This window comes from Octopus bimaculoides, chromosome 2, assembly GCF_046866305.1.
Source record: "Octopus bimaculoides isolate indiv1 chromosome 2, ASM4686630v1, whole genome shotgun sequence".
Lineage (NCBI taxonomy): Eukaryota > Metazoa > Mollusca > Cephalopoda > Octopoda > Octopodidae > Octopus > Octopus bimaculoides.
The window spans coordinates 185,143,816-185,168,341 of record NC_142929.1 but is presented as its reverse complement, the minus strand read 5'-3'; the positions used below and the strand labels follow the sequence as shown (position 1 = coordinate 185,168,341).

Here is a 24,526-nt window from a genome sequence, read left to right as displayed (position 1 = left end):
AATGTATTTACCGCATAGACTGATGTATGACCGCATATTATAATTTAAGTGTGAGCTAACGTACTTAATGTGCAGCCATATGTTATATTTAGGTATAACGTAACGTACATATTGTGTGACTGAACATTATATTTTAGTGTGGACAAGCATACAAAATGTATTGCAGTATATTATTAAAAAATCAAACTTCATTAAACACGAGTTGGAATAAATTATCTGAATATAATCCGAAAACCTCACCCCATCGAAAGTAGGCTAAAATACCAAAGATATGGATGTATATTATATTTAAATATATATGCTAACATAATAATAGTGAATCGTAAAAATGTTTAGTAAATAGAAATGACACCCATAACGATAAAAAAAAATAGCGCCAATGACAGTTTTTATGAAGAAAAACAAGAGGGAGAACTAATAATTGCGTATATTTTATTGATGTGTGTTACCCGTTCTGTACCCTTGATGTCCAGTTCCTTCGGAGGTAGGTTGAATTCTGAGGAGCTGTATCTAATCACAGTTCTCCTCAGGATAAGGTATAGCAACGATGATGACCAGAATGATGAAATAGTTGGTGATTGTGAAGCGGTACTGTTGTCGTAGCCTGGGAGAACCGAGAACACTAGAAATATAATATAAAAGGCCAGCGATAAAATATTATGAGAAAGGTGGGTGATGCGATATAATCTCAAAAGATCAACAATGCACTATAATGTTGGAGGTCAGTGTTGCCATATAAGGTTAAAAGGTCAGCGATTCGATATGTTACGATATGTGGAAGATCAGTACTGTTATATAAAATTAAAATTCATTAACACAAGTTTGAGTTGGAATAAATTAACTGAATATAATTTAAACACCTTACCCTTCACCTCGAAAGAAGCACAAAAAGACACTGAATAATGTTAGCTGAACTTCTAAGAGCAGTGAGGGGTGATGATGAGGATTTTCAGAAATAACCAAGGTAACATTCTAATTCCAAAATACTTTCCATTGCACCAATCCACTCTATTTTGGTCAGATTCTTTGCAGATCCTTACATTCTCCCTGCCCCCCAGCCATGCAAAAAAGTAATAAGAAACGAGGAAGTCTGGAAGTGTTTATATGGTGGGTAAAGTAGTAGAAACCATAGCGAAATCTTACTCAGATTACAATCATCCTTCTTTAAAAAAAATGGAAGGACAAACTAGATAATGTTTTAGGAGTTAATGGTTGAAAATCCTTCCATAATATGTCCTCGATCAGAGCTGACAGGGAGATATAAAACAACAACAACAACAACAACAACTGAAAACCATCCCAAAATACTTCTCCCGTGGGGATCATCAAATTAGTTTAAGTGTCTGAGAGAAAATTTTCCTTATCGTCTGGATTATAATAATCTCAGTTAACTTCTCCATAAAATCCGTATATCTTCATCCTAAAGTTAATTAAACTGCTTTGTATTAGTTAGAAGCACTTACACTAGATTCGATCTAAAATCCTATGAGTCAGTATTCGTTCAATTAGGAGTATTATTGTGAATAAGAAGAGTCTTCTGAATATAGTTATTATTGGGTAGGATTTGGGCTGAAAATTTAGAGAGATAAAACCAAATCGTTTAACACAATGCTTTAGTTAATTGACAAAAATTAAAATAGTAATGGTGATACGACATAAGATCACAAACAAACAGGAGAAGAATTTGGTGAATTGACATTCCACTCCTCCAGAATATTTCTGTTATTTATTTCGTTAATCATAAATGGATGGGAAACAGAAACTACATTGGAGGTACTTGAATTTAGAAAGTGTGAGGATGGAATTAAATACCAGAGGCATGAAGGAGTATAGAAGCGGGTGGGGTTGGATAATGAAGCTACCCTTCTATGAATGTGTGAAAGAATACAAAATTTCTTTTGCTGAACCCTTTGCCTGCCATCTGTATTACATGTAATACACAAGACATATTTCTCTGGCACCCATGCATCATATATGACACGCATTCCAAATGTTTTTCAACTAACAGAGTAACTTGAGACTTATGAGAAGCTTTATATTGCTCAGAGCGTATGAAACAAGAGCTAACAAAACGTCTGAAAACAAGCACGGACGTTTGAGACAAAATTACCAAAATAATATGGGCAGGCAAATGCTTAATATGCCTGTTAGTTAAGATAGGATGCTGAAAACCTTTGCCACTGGTAAATTACTTTAGAATTATTTAGTTTGGAGCTTGAAAATTTTCTTAATAACAACAACATCGAAAATGTGACTATATTACCTGTAACCATTGCTGGAATATGTCGAGAAACTCAAGACATATGCTGACAAGTTCTGTTACCAGCTTCACTTAACTACAGCACTTGATCTAAATACAGCTGCATTTAATTCGTCGAGTAGTAGTGCTATTACACAGTTTTGTAGGAACCGGCTCTTCATTGATTACTTTCTTTTGGAATGATAATCTATGACGGAATATTGCTAAGTGTAACATCATATCGATAGATTCTTCGATGTTGATCCCAGTTTTGGCACTGGTTTCAACATATGGTAGTCTGTGGACAGAAAAGTTCATGGAAAGTTCTTAAAAAAGGGCTGGATACACATTGAGTGGAAAACTGGAATACAACACGGACACAAGTACATTAACAACAACAATTCGGTAAAGACCTCCTAGAAAGTGGTAGATACACATTGAGAAGATGAGACGACAATAAGCCACCAGAAACTTGGGCTTAAGTCAAAAATAAAGGAAGCTTTAAAAGTTGGAAGGAATTAAGCGAATGCTGTGTCTAACGAGAAATGATAGTTCGTTTGTTCCAAGATATATCTCACGAATGTTCTCGGATGCAACCTCAGTGCTGTTCGTAGGGTCCCAGGGGCTTTCGAGTTATTCAATATGAGACCCTCTCAGTTAGCTGAGCGAAGATTTGATCCCAGCAGCGATAATCCATTGGTCGGCCCTCTTTCTCCAAAGCCATCTAATGGCCTTCTCTACGGCTTCCATAATGCATGCCTCGCCACTTTTTCCCCCTTTGCTACACCAGTAACTCCAAGTACAGTTAGAGCTTTGCAGATTGAACGTCCTACAAAACCCGGATATCCTACAGCAGTTGACTCGCAGCCCGCCCGCCCGCCCGCCAGCCCGCCCGCCCGCCCGCCCGCCCGCCCGCCATCCTAGACTTCTGCTCTACCAGCTACAGGTATTTGACAGTGATAGTCTCGTGAGCATCCTTCATGTATTCTTCCCAGGCCCAATCAGATCTCACGTGATCACGTTATCACCTATTTGGGGAAATCTGAGAAGATAACTATGTCTGGGCGGGGTAAATACATAAATAAATATAAATATATTTGTTAATTGTTAATAGGAAGTAAAGATATACACCTTTGACGTAAAAGTATATCAATTATGTAGAGGTGCATCCCTTTGAAAATAATATCAGGGGAGTAATTACATACGCGCTGGAAGAAAAGTTATACAAGTCACTAAAATGTGTTTTTGATAAGTAAAGATAGTCATGTGACTAAGTAAAATTTGAATTAAATAAATACATTTGACGTAAAGATAAACGAAAAGCTGCTAAGCATCTTGCTCCGCATCCTAACAATTCTGCCTGCTCGCCGCCTTGTATTCGTGAAATATCAAACAATATGTCCAAAAGCTGCATTCATGAAATATTAAACGATATTTACAAACTAATGTTTCTAAGGTCACTGAATATAACCAGATATTCATTGCATTTTAGAGCTATTTTCAGCGACACTAGTGTCTCAAACTGGAGAAGAGATCTTCCCCATTTGGTGAGGAAAGGACATGATGAGGTGAGAATAGACACCATGCGAATAGCAGGAATGTAATGGCACGAATTAAAGTCCTATTAAAGCACAAGTTCGAAATTTGTTAAATAGTTTGATCTGAAAGAGGTGGCTGCCTATGGTCTCCAGATACAGTTATATTCTTCTGGAGGGGAAACACTGGCAAAGAGAGATTTCCAGAGGGCTGACGTTTTGCGAAAGAGGGTCTTGACATAATTGTTTGTGTAGGAGTTTAGATACAATACAAATAGGAACGAGACAAGTGATGAATGAACTGGGAGTGATTGGGCGACAAAGGATGAGATCAGTCAACTCCGAAGAACAGAAACCACTGTAGTGGTGTTAGTCAAGACAAAAAGAGAGGATACAGCACGACTGTAGGTCAGAGACAGAAACGATCTTGTGCTAATCAGTTTTCATTATCCAGTCGCTCACTCTGCAAGCATTACATAACTCGGGCTCTCATTGTGCAATGCGTCGCATCACTTTCAAAATTGTAATGCATTATATTATATGGGACTAAGTTGTTATTCATAGCTTACACGTACCTACACAGACACACACACACAAGCATGCAAGCACACATATGCAAGTTCTAAGCAAGCACGCACATGAAGGTATATACATGCTGACACACACATATACACACATCCATATATAACAAAAAATTACACACGTTCGTTTATAAATGAATAAAAAATACTCATTAAGTACAGGATATTACCAACGCGCTCATTAACTACATTAGTATATTAATATACCAGGAACTATATAGCTGTTTCGGTGGAATGTGTTGAAAGCAAATTTATGACAGTTAAGAGATGATTGTTTGTAACAAACCTATGATTTTCAGCAAATTTATGTAAAGTCTCTGCACTGATTTTGCGACAGTCTACAAGATCTATTTTATTGCCAACAATGATTACATCGTAGCCAGATCTGGGACCGTATTCTTCCATTTTTTGTAACCAAGCGAAAGCGTTTACGAAAGTATTTTCATTGGTCAGATCAATCATCAAGAAAAATCCTTTTGCATCTCTGAAGTAGGATGTTGTCAAGGAATGGAACCTGATTGAAAGAGAAGGTCATACAATTAGGCGGGGAATAGCTTTATAAATTAATATGCATACATATTCATGTAATTACAAGGTACAAAGTCATATGCGCTAACGAGTGACGGTTAAGCACTCTAAGCTGAGCATATATTAACTGATAGATGTAATATAATCAGTATTATCCATGCTGTATATATATATAGGAGTGGCTGTGTGGTAAGTAGCTTGCTTACCAACCACATGGTCCCGGGTTCAGTCCCACTGCGTGGCATCTTGGGCAAGTGTCTTCTACTATAGCCTCGGGCCGACCAAAGCCTTGTGAGTGGATTTGGTAGACGGAAACTGAAAGAAGCCCGTCGTATATATATGTATATATGTATATATATATATATATGTATGTGTGTATGTGTTTGTGTGTCTGTCCCCCCAACATCGCTTGACAACCGATGCTGGTATGTTTATGTCCCCGTAACTTAGCGGTTCGGCAATAAAGACCGATAGAATAAGTACTAGGCTTCTAAAGAATAAGTCCTGGGGTCGATTTGCTCGACTAAAGGCGGTGCTCCAGCATGGCCACAGTCAAAAGACTGAAACAAGTAAAAAAATATATGTATATATATATATATATATATATATATATATATATATATATATATATATATATATATATATATATATATATATGTATGTATATATCTATATATATCCCTACATACCAACCTACTTCTTAGTACATACAGTCGGTAAAAGCTGAACTGGATTGATATAGAATAGATCGATATTCCTACAGTACATAAATACAGTCAATACATGTCGATTGAGAGATATGGTGTGAATATATTGATTAAATATGAGCACTGTCTTATCTTGCGGGTACTTGGCGACCTAACTGTCGATGGTGCCACGTAAAAAACACCCACTAAAAAGCACCCGCAACACTGTTAAGTGGTTGGCGTTAGGAAGGGCATCTAGCAGTAGAACCATGCCAAACAGTCATAAAATCTATCGGAGCTCTGTGGCTCCTCTGTTCTTGTCAAATCGTCCAACCCATGCCAGTGTGGATAAAAGGACGTTGAATGACGACGACGATGACGGCTATGTTGATGATGAAAATTATGATTACACACACACATCTATCTATCTATCTATCTATCTATCTATCTATCTATCTATCTATCTATCTATCTATGTGTGTGTGTGTGTGCGTGTAAATGTGAAAGCACGTAGCTTAGTGGTTAAAGTGGTGGACACACGGCTATAAGGTCGTAGAATCAATTGTTGGTTAGGATAGCAAAGCACTTCCTTTCATATTGCTCCAGTTTATTCAGCTATAAATGAGTACCAGTCAACTGTTGGTGCTGTCCTCTCTTCCCTCAGCTGTCACATCCTTGATGTTCTGGGAAAAGGATGAGATGACTGACGGGATATCTATATCTGCTCACTACTCGATACGCATCTGAAACAATTAGTGAAAGCATGGTACAATGTACCAAGTCATATGCGCTAACGAGTGACGGTTAAGCACTCAAAGCTGAGCATATACTAACTGATAGATGTAATATAATCAGTATTATACATGCTGTATACACACACACACACACGTACGTATGTATGTATGTATGTATGTATTATGTGTCCGTCTATCTATCTATCTATCTATCTATCTATCTATCTATCTATCTATCTATCTATCGATCTATCGATCTATCTATATCTCTCCCCCGCTCTCTCTCTTTATATATATATATATATTGACTAAGACATGCAGTGTGTATAAATATAAACACAACTTGTGCATATATCGATTGAAAGAGAATGTGATGATCTTCCTCATCACACATCTTTTGATGTCCCCACCATTGATTTCTCTCTCGTTAGAACTTTCCTGAATTCTGTTATCCTGGATTTTGAAGGTATTCATTATAGCTTTTGGGCCCTTCTGCAAAATTCTGCGTCGCTAATAATGATTAAATTCGCTAGGCTAATGTGTAGCTTTCTACAGAGATCACTGCAAAGTTACAGAGCATGTGTTAATGTAGCCGTTACCTCAAGCGCATACTTGTCACTTTACATCATTAATATTGTCAGATTATAATATTAAATAATTAAATTTCATTATCATTATAGTTATATCTATCTATAACTGGCTGTAAGTATTATTTGTTAATATTTTTTTTAGTAAAATACGAACAATGTGTAGCCTCTATTAATGATCGTGGACAACACCCGGCCATAAAAAGAGTCTCTATGTGGCCGGTAGTCCTCCTAGAAATTGCACCTAGTTCTACATCAAATCATATGCCACATATTTCAAAAAGGAAGGACATATTTGACAATGAACTCTTAAAGATATTATGTTTGAAAATAAAAGAACCGGGTGGCCACGGTTGAGATACAGTTGATCGTAGGTTTGTTCGATCAAAGCTGAAATGGGTCTTAGCATCAACAATAACAGCTATACCAGTAAAAATGACAACTGTAACATCAACAACAGCAGCAACAACAACAACAATAATATTGACAAACACCATTAACATCAACAATAACGGCGACGATAACAACACCAGGAGGAACATTAACAAGCATAACAGCAATAACAACAATAACAACGGCAACAACAACAAAGAAGCAATGACAACAAAAACAACAAAACCAGTAAGAACGGTAACAACAAAAGTACGAAAATAACAACAACGATTCTTATAACAACAACGACAATAAAAACACCAAAGACAATAACGAGAACAACAACAACAACACCATAACCAAGTATCCAAGTGGAGAAGGTTACTCAACTGAGAGAGCCATTGGTTATGTTGCTGATCAGAGAAGAAAGTCTGTATTTCGGCCATTACCTACCTACCTTTCCATACCAGCTGTATCCCACAGCTGGACACAGACTTTGTGGTAGGCAACCGCCACTGAACCTTGGGCATTTGAGTAAGAATATTTGTAGGACTGCAAAACAGAGAACAGATTTCTTTTGATGACATCAGAATACACGTTGTTGCTGTCGATAATGATGACGACGACGACGAAAACGATGACGATGATGGTAATGATGATGATGTTTTTCTAAATCTTTTAGTCAGAAGGCAAGGCAGGGCTCATGACTCGTTATAGGGCCTCGGAGATGAGCCGTTTGGAAGGAGGATGATACTTTCAAACCAGAGACCTGGCTCTGGCTTGAGGATACCTTTCAGTTTTCTATGATACTTGCATTAGTGGAGGAGCAATGGCCCAGTGGTTATGGCAGCGGACTCGCGATCATAGGATCGCGGTTTCGATTCCCAGACCGGGCGTTGTGAGTGTTTATTGAGCGAAAACACCTAAAGCTCCACGAGGCTCCGGCAGATCAAAGAGGAAAAGGATCAAAGAGGAAAAGGATCCCATCACCTTTAAAGGATCCCATCACCTTTAAACGGAATCTGGACAAATTTCTTGAAGGAATACCAGATAAGCCATCTATGCCTGGATACAACTCACCCAACAAAAACTCCCTACTCGAATGGACCGTGATACCACAAAACTTGACTTAGAAAGGATTTAGTTAATCCTATCAGGTGGTGCTATTAAGTTAGACATGGCTTGGACCAATCTTTGGTCGAAACATATCTAAGTTATCTAAGTTATGTATGTATGTATGTACATATGTGTTTCTGTTATATATATATATATATAATCGCTAGCACGCCGGATAACATGCTTAGCGGCATTTTGTCTGTCTTTACGTTCTGTGTTGAGATTCTGCCGATATCGATTTTGCCTTTTATTCTTTTGCTGTCGATAAAATATGTACCAGTTAAATACTGGGGTCGACGTAATCAGCTTAATCCCTCTCCTAAAGTTGCTGGCCTTATCCCAAAATTTGAAAACAATTTATACTTAATATATATGAAATTTATATATAATGTATATATGAAATTTATAATAATGTACAATATATATAATATATAATACAATATATATCTGAGTTGTGCCATGGACATCCTTTCTATCGTACCTTTTTGTTTTTTAATTCATTTGGAAATGGGTTTGTCTGCGCAGAGAGAGAGAGAGAGAGAGAAGAGAGAGAGAGAGAGAGAGAGAGAGAGGTGGGGGAGAAAGAAAGAAAGAGTGAGAGAGAGACAAAGAGAAAGAGAGAGAATGTGTTTGTATTCGGAAAGTTACTTTTCATTGAAACAATCCTTAAAAATGTTAAAGGAATACAAAACTGTTTCCTCTCCTTCCCTACTGCTTCTGTCCAGCAGTACTGACCAGTTTCTTGTTCCGAAAATCGATACCAATCGTTGGTATGAACGTTGATGGGGCTTTTCCTTCAATGTATTGGTTTAGGAAACTTGATTTTCCCACTGATGCATCTCCTGGCGGCAAAAAAGAAAACATACCTTACTGCAGTATATTCTAGATGGATATATGAACACACACACACACACACACACACACACACACACACACACACACACACACACGCACACGCACACACACACACACACACACACACACACACACACACACACACACACACACACATTTTACCGTATTTTAACGTGTATAAGGAACCCATTTTTGTCAAAAATTAGGTTAAAAAATATGGGAGTTTCTTATACATGGATAGTATTATAATCCCTTACAAAACCTTTTTCTAGATTTTAAGCCCCAAAATTTAGGAGGTTCCTTATACACGAGGGTTCCTTATGCACGTTAAAATACGGTGTGTGTGTGTATGTGTGCGTGTGACGACGATATATATATATATATATATATATATATATATATATATAAATAAAAGCATTTAAAACTTTTTCATTTATGTATAATTATTTAACAACCCTTGTGTGCTGGTGTCTGGTTGGCTCGTTTGTTGTGAAGTGGAAAGGAGAGAGAGAGAGAGAGAGAGAGAGAGAGAGAGAGAGAGAGAGAGAGAGAGAGAGAGAGAGAGAGAGAGAGAGAGTAGACTGTCGTTTTAACTACTACTCTTTTACCATCTTTACTTTTGCTTCGAATGTGTGTGTATGCATATGTTATATATGTCTAAGCTACACAACACAGAGAAATTAAGAAGGAAGAAAGAAAGAAAGAAAGAGAGAGAGAGAGAGAGAGAGAGAGAGAGAGAGAGAAGAGAGAGAGAGAGAGAATTGTAATATGGCTTGCAGAAAGAGTTGGTTTTAATACCATTCTTCAATACGTATACAAAGTTACCTCTTTTGTAAATATAATCGATTAGTGCTATTGTAATTTCTTTCCCGAAGCACTTAATAATTAAACATTTTAGACATTTCCGCCCCCCCGCCCCCCAAAAAACTGTTATTCTTTGTCAGTACCAGTAAAATACTATGTCATCAGAAATTAAACTTCTACTCTGTGAAACAACAATCATTTGTGATTGCTGAAGAAGATAAAGTAGTAGGAACAGGCAGCAGAAAGAAAGATAAGGGGTAAGAGATAAGAGTGAGGGAGACTAAGAGTTGCAAATATCATACAACTGAATGAGTGGACGGCATAAATATTGAATCCAGGTAAAAAAAAAAGTCACAGGAAAAAAGTCACAAGTGTTTCGTCCGGGGTTGGAGTGGGGGGTTGTCCGTGGGGGTTTTGTCCTTGGGGAGTTTTGTCCAGATCCCATAAATTGTGACTTTTCCCCCGTGACTCTATTACCGGCCACCATAAATTGCGACTTTTTTTCCTAGTCAAAATTGTAACTTTATTACTATGACTTTTTTTCCTGTGGCTTTATTACCGGTCACCTAAATATTGTTAGTATATTGGATTTATAAAGTTTATCAAAAACACTGCCCAAGAAAAACTTCACAGATAAGCCAGATAACTGGTTTATACTTTTTCCTTTAGCAATGAATAACAAACAGAATCAGTAAAACGGTTTAAGCTGCGGAGAAAGCTTCTTAGATGACTTTGCATAAAGAGGATTGACTCATGGCTTATTGCCGCAAGGAAGCTGGGACTAGCTGAACTCCGATGGGATCAACCTGTCAGAGTTGCGGGGTCCAATGTTGAACGACCTGAAACTAGCTAAAATCTCAAGAACATCATTGGCGATGCATTTCAAAGCGGCTGTAATATGTATTTGGGAACAAAATCAAACTTCTAAATAACTGACATGCGACACCCTTAAACAGATGGTTTCTCTTTTCAACACGTGGACCTTATCCCGAGTGCGCGTAAGCGTAGAGTTTTCCAAGCAATTGCTTCATAAAACAAAATGAAGGAAACTGTATAAGAAAAGCAATAGTTTGAATAATTAATTAACTCATAAAATGAAAATATAACTCTTGGGAAAATTTTGTAATCTTTTGTAAATTGTTTTCTTCACACATCATGACTAGAATACTAATTTAATGATATCATTTTTACTGACAACATGTTTATTGCAAATATATAGATGAGAAATAGCTTTTATAAAATCTTGTTTTAAGTTGATAAATCTAATTATTTACAAAATTTGATTAACTTAATGAAATTGTATAAGCAACATGAAATGTGTAAACAGTAAAATTATAATTGTTGTACCTCTGCGACATTTCTTGATCTTAATCACAGTGGCAAAAGCATATTTTTTTCATTCATGTTATATGACTATAATACTGTAGTATATATATATATATATATGAAATTTACAATAATACACAATATATATCTGAGTTGTGCCATGAACATCCTTTCTTTCGTACCTTTTTGTTTTTTAATTCATTTGCAAATGTTTTTTTTTCAGGATTTTTATGTTTTAAACATTATATATTATATCTGTATGTTAAAAGAAAAAATAAATTGACAAATTCATTCGTTTTCTATTATTTGCTTTCATCGTTTGATGCTCATTCTAAATTTCCGACTCTAGCTGTAAACCCGAAAATCCTAATCTAAAATCCTACCCCGAAACCCTATGAAGGAGCGTTTGTGAAACACCATTCCATAAAAGATGCAGTCGAGAGACGAAAGGTTGAAAACCACTGGTTTGGTGTAGTTTATTTGTAATAGATATCGTTTCGCATAGGCATAACTGTGTGCTTGCGGGTTTGCTTGAGAATGTCGCTTCGTAACCAAACTGTCTCAAGATCATTCCATTCAACATCTTCGCTAACAAGCACTTAGTCAATATATTAAGCTAACATCGTTGAAAATAAGAAATTTTAGAGCTTCTTTGTTTCTACAACCCTATGAAAATGAAAATTATTGGTTTGTTACAGAATAAGATTATTATGGAACGAGAGTAAAATGGCGGATAGTAGACTGAAGATGACCTTGCCACTTTTGAAATTTGAACTAGCAAATATTTTCATTAAATTCCTAACGTGAGCAAACCATGGCTGTTAACTACTCAGTGATACTGAATATAAAGAGAAAAGTGTTAGAAAGTATTATGTCTCAAGTTACTGCTATCTAGCACCTTCGGATGATCTCTACTCAACCGCTACACAACTGCTACTCGACTGCTACTCAACACTCCTACCACGGTCAGACTACCTCTATTTATATGTCTTGGGATATCCTACTTCTTCGCCTGGAGGCGTCGACACAACAGAAAGATTAACAGGAAATCAGGTAGAGACAATTACTTTCCTACTAAATTATGGCCATCTTCATAGAATTTGATAGTATATGGTTCAGTGCTTAGAGCGTCGAGCTCACAATCAAGTGGTAGTGAGTTCGATTCCCGGACCGGATTGTGCGTATGTTTTCGAACAAAACACTTTATTTCACGTTGCTCCAGTTCACTCAGCTGTAGAAATGAGTTGCGATGTCACTGGTGCCAAGCTGTATCGGCCTTTGCCTTTCCTTTGGATGACATCGGGGGCGTGGAGAAAGGAGGCTGATATGCATGGGCAACAACCTTGCTCGGACTTATGCCTCGGAGGGTAACTTTCTAGGTGCAATCCCATGGTCATTCATGTTCAAAGGGTGTCTTTACCCTTTTAAGACGAAGATCATTCCAGAAATTTAGAAACCCTTTCAGGAGAAACATGTCAAAGAAGTACAAAGTAGCGCTCAAGCCTCTTCGTAATGGCGCTATGGAAATCCTCCTTCATCTTGATGTCTTCAAAACGACTGCTCCTGAAGTTCTCCTTCAGCTTGAGGAGCAATAAAAAGTCACAGGGAGCAAGGTCTGGGTTGTAGAGAGGGTGAGGGACAGTTTTGATGCCCATCTCCGTCAAGTAGTTTGTTACCAGAAAGGAATTGCAAGAAAGGAATTGGTGCATTGTCCAGGAGCAGGTGCCACCGACCCGAAATTTCTTCTTGAACTCTCCCCAAACCTCCACAAAACACTCTTTGTGAACCGTCTTGCAAGGAGGAGACCAGTGGCTGTAAGTGATGCCTTTGCTGTTGAAAAAAAGGGATCAACATGAGTTTCTTTTGGACTTGCATTGCCTGGCTTCTTCTGCCAGCGAAAGACATGCTCAGCTCATACAGGTTAATCTGTTAGCAGCGTAAGGACAAGTATACCACCGAAGGACAAGTACTCGTTTCATATTTCTGCTCACTATATAGACATATATAGTAAATAACTATTTAAATAAAACACATTAGAATTTAGCTGTAACGGTTAACCAGTGTGACGACAGCATTATTAGATAATAATTATTGCTTTCAAATTTTGGCACAAGGCCAGAAAGGTCAGGGCAGGGGGTAAGTTGATAATATCGACCTCAATGCTCGACTGGTACTTATTCTATCGACGGCGAAAATATGAAAGGCGAAGTCGGCTTCGCCGGAATTTGAACTCAGAATGTGAGGACGGACGAAATACCGCTAAGCATTTTGCCCAGCATGCTAATGATTCTGCCAGATCGCCGCCTTATTGTGATCAATAATTATTAATTAATGAGAGGTGTATCTTAGAGAGAGAGAGAGAGAGAGAGAGAGAGAGAGAGAGAGAGAGAGAGAGAGAGAGAGAGAGAGAGAGAGAGAGAATCGTTAGTAAGTTATGTATAAGTAAACATTATCGGAGTTATAAGCAATATAAGTGACTGAGCCTACTTACCTACCAAAAGGAACTTGTAGATCTGATAATCACTCTCCAACCCGTCTTCACGTTTGTTACACACATTATTATAAACAGATTTTCTGTTTCTGTCACTGTTAATCGAATAATCGATCTTTCTCGTGTATGATGTGTGTGCGCATTTCGTTGAGTCCGAACTCATCTATTTGTTTACGGATGTAGATACAAATAAAGAAATATATTTATGCATATGTATATATATATGTGTGTGTGTGTATATATTATTAAATACATATACTAATGTATATGCTTTGTGTATTTTCCGGTGGCTGCAATAGGGTAGCGGAGTATATAACAATCATGTCGCCAGTGTTAAAACACCTTAGACTCTAAGGTACTTTAATACCAGCGAAATGAGAGATATATAATCGGTTACGCCATTGCAACCACTGGAAAATACACAAAGCATCTGTATTAGTATATGTATTTAATAATATTTACTATATATATATATATATATATATATATATATATATATATATATATATATATATATATATATATATAACAATTAGAAAATGGAGGATAATATGCTGAACCCAACTACTTGCAGACGGTGTATCCCGTTGAATTCATTAATTTAATTCATAGCAAAAGTGACAAAAAAAAAAGAAAGAAAAAGAAAGAAAGAACCAGGTTGGCAAAATAACATAGTCTGCCATAGACACCTGTGCTTTGGTTCTTTCTTTCTTTTTCTTTCTTTTTTTTTTGTCACTTTTGCTATGAATTAAATTAATGAATTCAACGGGATACACCGTCTGCAAGTAGTTGGGTTCAGCATATTATCCTCCATTTTCTAATTGTTATACAAATTTTGGGTAAAACCTCCATTTTTACCCACTCCCATTGATTGCACCTAGTATAGCACTAGTGTAGCAATAATTGGGTACCCTCCCAGCAGTATACTGGATAGATACTATCCCTTAGTGGGTTGAACCACTAACTCTCTCACTAACTCTCTCACGTTATATATATATATATATATATATATATATATATATATATATATATATATATATTTATATATATATATATATATATATATATGAAGAATAATGAGATAAAGAGACCAATGGCATAAATAAATTTATATTTTATGTAGAATGTCTTACAGCTGTTTCAGGGAAATTCGATGTATCCCTTCATCGGAGACGGTAATAGTAGAAGATAAGGATTATTACATCTGTATGAGGAGATTTGCAGTAAGAAATGAGAGCGATGCGGAGAAGAAAAAACAAAGAAGAGAAAGTACTTGGAGTATAGTTCCATTCCAAAAGTAAAAATCCATGTATAGAATCTGTGTGGGTATTTTCCAGTGATAATTATAGTTATATTGGTGGATATATATAATTTCGTATCCAGTTTACTCTGTGCGTTGTTTACTTAAAGGATAGCCCGAAGTGAGTGGAAGATGTGTGTAGGATTGTGAGATCAAACCATAAGACAGGAAGGAAGGAGGAGGAAATATTTAAGGGAGAAATATATACGTATACATACAGACATACGTATGTGTGTGTGTGTGTGTGTGTGTGTGTGTGTACAAGTTACTCTTTTAAAATAACAATACTGTTTATGGCGAAGAAGATCAAATATCAACTGTGTCCAGTAAGCTTGCCGTCATTAGTTCACTGCAGAGAAAGTTTATTGTAAAGAATATTCATTGTGAAGAAAGCTCACCGCAAGGAAAGTTTACGGAGAGATAAGTTCACAGTAAAAAACAACAACTTATTTTTGATCTCTAAAGGTCACAATGAACTTTCTTCACGGTGAATTGATGGCGGTGAACTCTCATGCAATGAATTGATGGCGCTGTAATCAGTATCAACAGATATTACATGCTACAAATTGCTTCAAACCCGGGTGTGGTCGTCCGTAACGCGGAGGAGAGAAAAAATCAATGAATACAGGGGCTTGACCGGCTGCTATCTGTTCGTGCCTATCACCGTCGTGACGTCAGATGTTCTAGGACCCCGTGGAAACGATTTTCTCCGCAAAGTAGGGAGAAATGAGTTCCCGCGAGATGGAGTGGCTGCAAAGAGTATCTCTGACCATCGTCTTCGGTAACGCCATCTTACTCTTGAGACAAAGAAGTTATTTAACCCTTACGTAGGATTTGTTCACATAACAGCAGAACATGTCCATGCACCAATGGGCTTGTGCGACATATGTCTAGGAAAAAGCTCTCCTTGGATTCCAGTAACCTTTATCCACAGAATCGTCTACTACTTGACCAATATCTGGAGTCCTTAACAGTTACTTCCCGGGACTGAGTGGACCTTGAGAAGTGGTGACTGAGTGGTAACTCCATGTACCTTAGAGTTCCTGAACTCCCTGATGCCGTTTAATGTATTTTCAAGAAAAAGGTTCACTCTACCTAACTACAGGTATGTATTACAGGGGTATATACTTCAATCTAATGTGCCATGGTCAAGATACCAGAATACTATCGTATCACTCTACATAATTTCAAATAGGTACCACAGTTAAGCCCCGCAAGCAGAGCTAAAATTCTGGAAAGTGTTTGGTCAGTTTGTGTTGCAAGAGAATGTGGCTCGAAAGTGGGGATGTTCTCCCATCGATGGACAGCAGTGATCATGAGATGGCCAGCGATTTACTCCATCCTTTCACAACAGACCACTGTCCAAAGATAATTCTAATTTTGAATAATGATCGATGCGTATGTTTTAATAGATATTTATAAGTATGTCATAATACAGTTTTATTTCAAAATTTCTTGCTAATAGAGAAAGAGTCGGTTCCTAACCTAGATCCAAGGCTCCTTCATTTGAATTTCAACAACATCAACACGGTACTTTTGTATGTGTGTAAGTATGTATACGTGCAGATTTATATGCTTTGTTTTATGTATGTATTCTCATGCATATAGTTACATATGTATGTATGTATGTATGTATGTATGTATGTACGTACGTACGTACGTATGTATGTATGTATGTATGTATGTATGTACGTACGTATGTACGTATGTATGTATGTATGTATGTATGTATGTATGTATGTATGTATGTATGTACGTACGTACGTACGTACGTACGTGCGTATGTATGTATGTATGTATGTATGTATGTATGTATGTATGTATCTATCTATCTATCTATCTATCTGTCTATCTATTTATCTATTAGTGAATCAATTCATCTAGCTGTCAATATACTAACTAGCAAACGCAGGCGTGGCTGTGAGGTAAAAAGTTTGCTTCCTAACCACATGGTTCCGGGTTCAGTTCCACTGCGTGCGGCAAGTGTCTTCTACTATAACCTCGGGATGACTAAAGCTTCGTGGGTGGATTTGGTGGACGGAAACTAAAGGAAGCCAGTCGTATATATCTATGTGCGTGTGTGTTTTTGTCTGTGTTTGTCCCTCTCCCCACCACTTCACAACTGGTGTTGGTGTATTTACGTATCCGTAGCCTAGCGGTTCGGTGAAAGAGACCGATAGGATAGGTACCCGGCTTAAGAAGAATAAATAAATAAATAAATAAATAAATAAGTACTGTAGTCGATTCATTCAACTAAGAATTCAAGACGGTGCCCCAGCATGGCCGTAGTCTTAATGACTGAAACAGGTAAAAGAAGTAAATCGAGATGCTAACTTCTATCTACTTCCATTTCTCCCTCTACCTCCCACTACCTCTCTTTCTCTGCATATGTATGGTTAGTCATTTTACAGATACAAATAATATTTAGGAAAATATATTCACCGTTATGTTATCACTATCCTTGTTATGTCATCCTGGTCTGACCAAAGCTTGGATTGGAAAAATAATGGCTTTTTTAAAACCAAAAACACAAAACACATTTGAAGAGAAATGGAAACGCTCTTACAGCGAACATCTCTTTAATATTGCGTCGACTTTGCTGCCAATATAGTATTCCAACGTCAGAGTATTTCTAACACACAAACAATTCTAACGTTTCTAAAACGCTCGCTCGTAGAATGACAGCATCTGATAAAATAATTATATGGAATTGGCGCCATTCTCTTTGCTGCAGTAGTAGTTTCACAAGAAGTATCAGAGACGATAATATGAACAATAAGAATATATTATATGTAAAGAGTGTTGGCAACAGTCAGACCTTATGACAAATGAGATCAGTTTCTGTAGAGAGAATCAGACTGTCTAATCTTATAAAGTGCAACCTGTAAAATGTACGTTAACCAGACTGAGTCTAGGGAGTGAGTCCTTCTGTTGTTTTTCAACTTTCCCCCTCATTTCTAGGCAAGATTAGCCACACTGCTTGTAACTTTGTTTGTCAAAGGTCTTTCTTCTAGAAGGTCTAGACCGAGCCAAACACCAATCACTGGTCGAGCAATAAATAATGTCCAGAATGGACATATTTCTCCAGGTGCCGACTTGCAAGTTGACTTGAATTGTTCTGATTAAAGAATGTTCACGTAACGTAGGAGTGGCTGTGTGGTAAGTAGCTTGCTTACCAACCACATGGTTCCGGGTTCAGTCCCACTGCGTGGCACCTTGGGCAAGTGTCTTCTACTATAGCCTCGGGCCGACCAAAACCTTGTGAGTGGATTTGGTAGACGGAAACTGAAATGCTTTGAACGCCGTATACTGCGGTAATCTCGTATATACGTTAGATGCCATTAAAGCACAGATTGTTTAGGTAGTATTAAACTGCATCGGTTCGACGGATTTTCGATCCAGTATTCGATTGTAGGGTGTCTGTTGCTGACAAGGTACAACTTACACTGAAATCACGCGATATAACAGTCCCATCTGCCGGTGTCGACGAAATTTCATCCACCGATATAATCTATGCCTTTTTTTAGCATTCGATGTCTATACGAGATAATTTCTCAGGACTATTACCACAACTTACAACGTTCAAAACAAAACACCTAGTTTAAGTTGGATGTACAAATTAATATGTGTCAATTTCTCCTTTTCTTTAACGTGCTAGATGAACTTTACAAAGCTGTAGATGGCCCCCAAGTAATGTTGTTTCTGTAGTGTAATCAAAAAGCATTGTTCCAGTTGATCAGGTACTGCGCCGTCGTCGTCGACGTTTTTCTTTTTTTTGTCAAAGGGATAGTTTTTTGCGATTGAAAACTGTTTGTGTTGTTGCTGTTCATTTGAAGCAACGAGACAAAACTAATTTTTTTGATTGTTAACAAAAATTATTCCTTGTCACAGCAACAATAACAGCACAAAACGAATAACACAAAAATAATTCTTAATTGCAAAAAAACAAACAAACAAAAAACCCCACTAATGAGAATAATAACGTGCAAAATCAACAAAACCCACGAATAACGTCAGCAATGAATAACAACAACACTAAAATGAACTACAACAACGACGACACAGAATGAATAAATGATGATTGTGCAAAGACTGAAGGCAGTGTTGCATTAAATATTCATAGCTATTCATTAGTCAAAACCTGTGATCATTTAGTAGATATTTTTAAAAATGTTAACAAAGATACTCAAATGATGTCAAAAATAAAACTGCACCAATATTGCCAATTAGATTTTCTCTTCAAAATGTTGACTGGGAATGTTTTGAAGAAGATCTAATTAGTGATAAAGAAAATGGAAATTCAACTTGTTGCTAGATGGAACCGATGATATTTCAGTAACACGAAAAAGGAAAAGGAGAAACCAGTTTTAGGAATTGCAATAATTTATTACAGCAAGAAGCATAGAAAAAATAGTTATTCGTACTTCTCTTTTTAGCTTAGTTATTCTAGAAACTAGTGGTTGCTAACGTATTGTAAATATTTTGAATAAAGAATATATGAACTTGAGACCTGATAAAATTGTTATTGCTGCGGATAATCCTTTCTACTATAGCCACAAGGCCTGAAATATTTTGGCGGGTGGGGGACTAGTCGATTACATCGACCCCAGTGTTTCACTGGTACTTAATTTATCGATCTCCGAAAGGATGAAAAGCAAAATCGACCCTGGCGGAATTTGAACTCAGAATGTAGCGACGGGCGAAATACCGCTAAGCATTTCGCCCGGCACGCTAACGTTTCTGCCAGCTCGCTGCCATTCTATTCCTACAGATAATGTCAGAGTTATGATTAGAGCCAATAAGGGTGTGTACGAAACGTTGAAGATAGAAATTCCACCGTTAATTCTAATTAGTTGTGTTTACTATTCATTGCAGTTGATAATATCTCATGTTCCAACGGATAATCTTCCAAGAAATTCAGTTATTTTTAGCGTTATTCATCTAGCTTCATCAACCAGCAGTTGTATGTAGCTCAATGAAAATGAAATTCCTCTGAAAGTCTTGGACAATTTTGCGACCAGGTGGCTCTCAATGAAGCGTGTATTAGGTAGAATCATAAACTAATAGTTGGAGTTAAAAACTCACTTTGGAATTCTGAACCCGAGAGGAAAATATTAAACAGCTCATATTCTGCAGGATATTTATAATATTAATAAAACTTCGTTGTACATTTTCTTTCTACTTCCTGTACTGATTTAAGTTTAACAAGAGGATAAAAGTGATTGAATCTAACAATATAGACAACGCTAAACTAATTACAGGTCCTTCTGGTTTGATTAAATTTATTATCCAAATGTTGATATTACCGACCAACTGAAGGGATCCTTTACAGTTTGAAACAGAAGGGTTTTTTTTAGATTCCAATCAATATATTGGTCACAAGTTTGAAAGAAACGTTACAAAAGTAAAAGTTCTTTTAATTCAGGTACAAGGCCAGCAATTTTGAGAGGAGTGGGAATGTTGAATACTTCGTTCCCAATACTTGATGGTTTTTATTTTATCGACCACGAAAGGATGAACGGCAAAGTCAACTTCGGCGGAATTTGAGCTCAAAACAATGAGTTGGAAGAAACGTTGTCAAGCATTTTGTCTGACGCCCTTCTCACCTCCTTTTGCAGGACTAACAATCGAAAAGAAAACAACACAGGATGTGGTGAAATGAATTTTAAAAAATAGACTAAAGCAATTTATTCTTTGAATTGTGTAAGTAGAAATTTCTCGAGAATGTAATTATTTTGAACCATATTTGGGTATATTGCTTTTCTTTTTAATACACCCGGCTGGATGTATTGTCGTATCTGTAGAATTTCTTTCGAAGCGACAGCATTCTGTCTCTCAGTAGTACTATCAAGCAATAAACCTGGACAATTTTTAGAGTCTCTCTTCTAGAAGTTCTTTAGAGAATATTGGTCAAAAGGTGATACCGGACAGTTTAAACGCGACAAAAATTTATATATGAAGATTCCGTTATCGTATGAAGATACCATTGTCGTATGAAGATTCTAGTATCCTGTGTTCATGTTCAAGCATAGATGGTCCGTTAGTTGATACAAGTTCCTTGAAAACAGTTCATTAAAATGTTGTTAGAAGATCTCTAGAACACTATTGAAAGATTACCGGCATATTAAAGATAGTATCGTGGTTTTATTGTTGAAATCTATCGAATGTGTCATCGGTTACTTTTCATAAATATTACATATGTTTGATCACATGCTTTCTCCCGCAAAATGCAATATACGCGTTAAATATCGAAGAAATAGTATTTGGCCGCATACGCTGTTAACTCTTAGCTGAAATGTCTTTCGTCTTCTCCGTCCACTACATTTGAAATATTTTTGTTATTCGTTCTTTTGGAACTCGGATTTAAATTTACTAACATCAACAATAATTTTAAATTTATAACATACTTTAGATATTTCCCTATTTAACATGACCACTTGATGTTTGGAAATCTTCAGTAGAGTTCATCCTTTTACAAAATATTGGTACCAGCTTTCCTGTCTGGCGGGAGTTAACTCAGTATCCCGTCCTACGATAGCAATGATTGTATGGTTGTTTCCTCCTCGTCACCTTTTTCAATCTGGGAAGCCCCGCAAATGACGTAGGCACTGTCTTTTACCTTCTGGCTATACGATAAAAAGAATTCAGAATCTGACCCTACTTCCAGAATAAGGTAAATATCCTATCTCGGGCACGTATACGCTATGATAATTGCCAGAAGTAAGAAAATGGATAATCAACAGAAGCGTAGTGTTTAACAAACCCTAGAATCCTCTGTAAGATATCGGGATCTGATCCTAGAACAAACCCTAAAATCCTCTGTAAGATATCGGGATCTGACCTTCGCAGTGAATTTCCACACACATATTAGAAAAGAGACTGCATCTTTATGTATACATCTAATTTCGTCTTAATTAGTGGCGTATCAACTTCTGGCTTGGGACGAGTTTTTCTATTCCCTCTCAATCAGGCCAATGTATTCAATTTTTTTTACTCCTTCAGAAACTCACACACCAACCACATGTTTTACTCTTAAAATACTACCAAGGAACGAACTAATGAAAACCTCCTTTTATACATTTGTTCCTGTTTAGCTCTGTCCGACATGCTATGTGTGGCATGTGATTTGATCACATGACAGTATCAAATTTCAGAGTAGATTTTTTCCCCCCTCGTAAACTGCCCACATAGAGATGAGTTCTTGTAGATTGGAGTTTTTCCACCTTGGCTCGTTTGGAGGATTGAGCAGTCTCGCCCTTCTTCATTGCCTATGCGGTTTGTCAACTTGGTCGATGTTCTTCATCATCCGACGGCTGAGACGTTGGTCGGTGGCAAGAAACAATTACGTCATTGGTTTCCTTTGTAATTTTAAAGAAACCAGATATGTTATATTATATTCTAGCGTCCTAACCTTTTCCATCGAATTTCACGGGAGACTATTAGTGTTGTCGTTGCCACCACTACTACTACTACTACTACTACTACTACTACTACTACTACTACTACTAACTATCATTTTGGTTTGGCTCAGGTTCGGTCTTATTTCAGGTAGCATTTATGTGGGTAGCGGATTGCTACCGTAGGTATTCACAAGTTTTCAGATATCTTTCAAGTGCTTAAAACCCTCCTGATAATCCTTTATTATTATTATTATTATTATTATTATTATTATTGAGTGAGAGAGTAGCGCATGTTATCAGTGATGCTGGGGTACAAATATACGAAGCCGAATATACCCATCATGACTACCCATCTGATAAGAGTACACCAGGCACAAGCATCACGATCATATGTGCGTGACGTGGTGACCCCACATTAAAATAAACTGTGCATGATCTTGCATGTGGAACCCAGTTAAAATTTTCTTCGGGTCAAACAGCCCATCTCACTCAAAAAGTCCCTGAATAAGGATTAAGGATGATGAACGAAACATCCATATTTGCATCGGTGAATTATTCAAACCCCAAAGAACCCCTCTCAACAAATGGCTATCATGCTCCTCCACTACTTACTCTGCTCGTGATCAGAGATGCACATATCGTCAGCCACTGAGGGACATGCTCAGCTGATTAAGGTCAAGAAACTGACGTGCAAATCTGCGGTACGGAGCAGAATATTTGCTGTGGCAAACACATGTGCTTGATAACACTTCCAATCAGTTAAGATCAGAATCCGTGAAAGCCACTGCCTAGTATTGCATCAGAGAATGTACATGTTAACACTTCCAATCAGTCAAGATCAGAATCGTTAGCATGCCGGACGAAATGCTTCACGGCATTTCGTCCGTCTTTACGTTCTGAGTTCAAATTCCGCCGAGGTCCGCTTTGCCTTTCATCCTTTCGGAGTCGATAAAATAAGTTCCAGTTGCGCACTGCAGTCGATTGGCTCGAAGCTAGCAAATCTCCTCCTCCTTCCCCTCCTCTTCTTGCTCCTCCTGCTCCTCCTGCACCTCCTTCCCCTGCTCCTCCTGCTCCTCCTGCTCCTCTCCCTCCTCTTCCTGCTCCTGCTCCTGCTCCTCTTCCTCCTCTTCCTGCTCCTGCTCCTGCTCCTCTTCCTCCTCTTCCTCCTCTTCCTCCTCCTGCTCCTGCTCCTCTTCCTCCTCCTGCTCCTGCTCCTCTTCCCCCTCCTGCTCCTGCTCCTCTTCCTCCTCCTGCTCCTGCTCCTCTTCCTCCTCCTGCTCCTGCTCCTCTTCCCCCTCCTGCCCCTGCGTCTCCTGCCCCTGCTCCTCCTGCCCCTGCTCCTCCTGCCCCTGCTCCTCCTGCCCCTCCTCCTCCTGCCCCTGCTCCTCCTGCCCCTGCTCTTCCTGTCCCTGCTTCTCCTGCCCCTGCTCCTCCTTCCCCTGCTCCTCCTGCCCCTGCTCCTCCTGCCCCTGCTCCTCCTGCCCCTCCTCCTCCTGCCCCTGCTCCTCCTGCCCCTGCTCTTCCTGTCCCTGCTTCTCCTGCCCCTGCTCCTCCTTCCCCTGCTCCTCCTGCCCCTGCTCCTCCTGCCCCTGCTCCTCCTGCCCCTCCTCCTCCTGCCCCTGCTCCTCCTGCCCCTGCTCTTCCTGTCCCTGCTTCTCCTGCCCCTGCTCCTCCTTCCCCTGCTCCTCCTGCCCCTGCTCCTCCTGCCCCTGCTCCTCCTGCCCCTCCTCCTCCTGCCCCTGCTCCTCCTGCCCCTGCTCTTCCTGTCCCTGCTTCTCCTGCCCCTGCTCCTCCTTCCCCTGCTCCTCCTGCCCCTGCTCTTCCTGCCCCTGCTCCTCCTGCCCCTGCTCTTCCTGCCCCTGCTCTTCCTGTCCCTGCTTCTCCTGCCCCTGCTCCTCCTTCCTCTGCTCCTCCTTCCCCTGCTCCTCCTTCCCCTGCTCCTCCTTCCCCTGCTCCTCCTGCCCCTGCTCCT

The 24,526-nt window shown here is 38.4% G+C and overlaps 1 protein-coding gene across 1 annotated transcript; it reads right to left on the bottom strand.

Annotated features, from left to right (window-relative positions):
* Positions 1-415: 415 nt before the first annotated feature.
* On the bottom strand, positions 416-17,737 carry LOC106881486 (ras-related protein Rab-27A). Its single transcript, XM_089348184.1, has 7 exons — positions 17,597-17,737; positions 13,855-14,017; positions 9,114-9,220; positions 7,720-7,814; positions 4,642-4,869; positions 2,264-2,537; positions 416-622 (listed from the first exon to the last, which is right to left on the bottom strand). The coding sequence occupies exons 2-6, from the start codon at positions 14,015-14,017 to the stop codon at positions 2,351-2,353; spliced, it is 780 nt and encodes a 259-aa protein (XP_089204310.1). The 5' UTR covers positions 17,597-17,737; the 3' UTR covers positions 416-622; positions 2,264-2,350.
* Positions 17,738-24,526: the final 6,789 nt, after the last annotated feature.

Bases quoted from the DNA above. Each gene is read 5' to 3' on its own strand.
- LOC106881486 (XM_089348184.1), bottom strand. From the start codon at position 14,017: ATGAGTTCGGACTCAACGAAATGCGCACACACATCATACACGAGAAAG. The intron at 9,221-13,854 runs GTAAGTAGGCTC...TTTTGCCGCCAG, and splicing joins CTACAAGTTCCTTTTGGTAG to GAGATGCATCAGTGGGAAAA. The intron at 4,870-7,719 runs GTAGGTAGGTAA...TCTTTCAATCAG, and splicing joins GATACAGCTGGTATGGAAAG to GTTCCATTCCTTGACAACAT.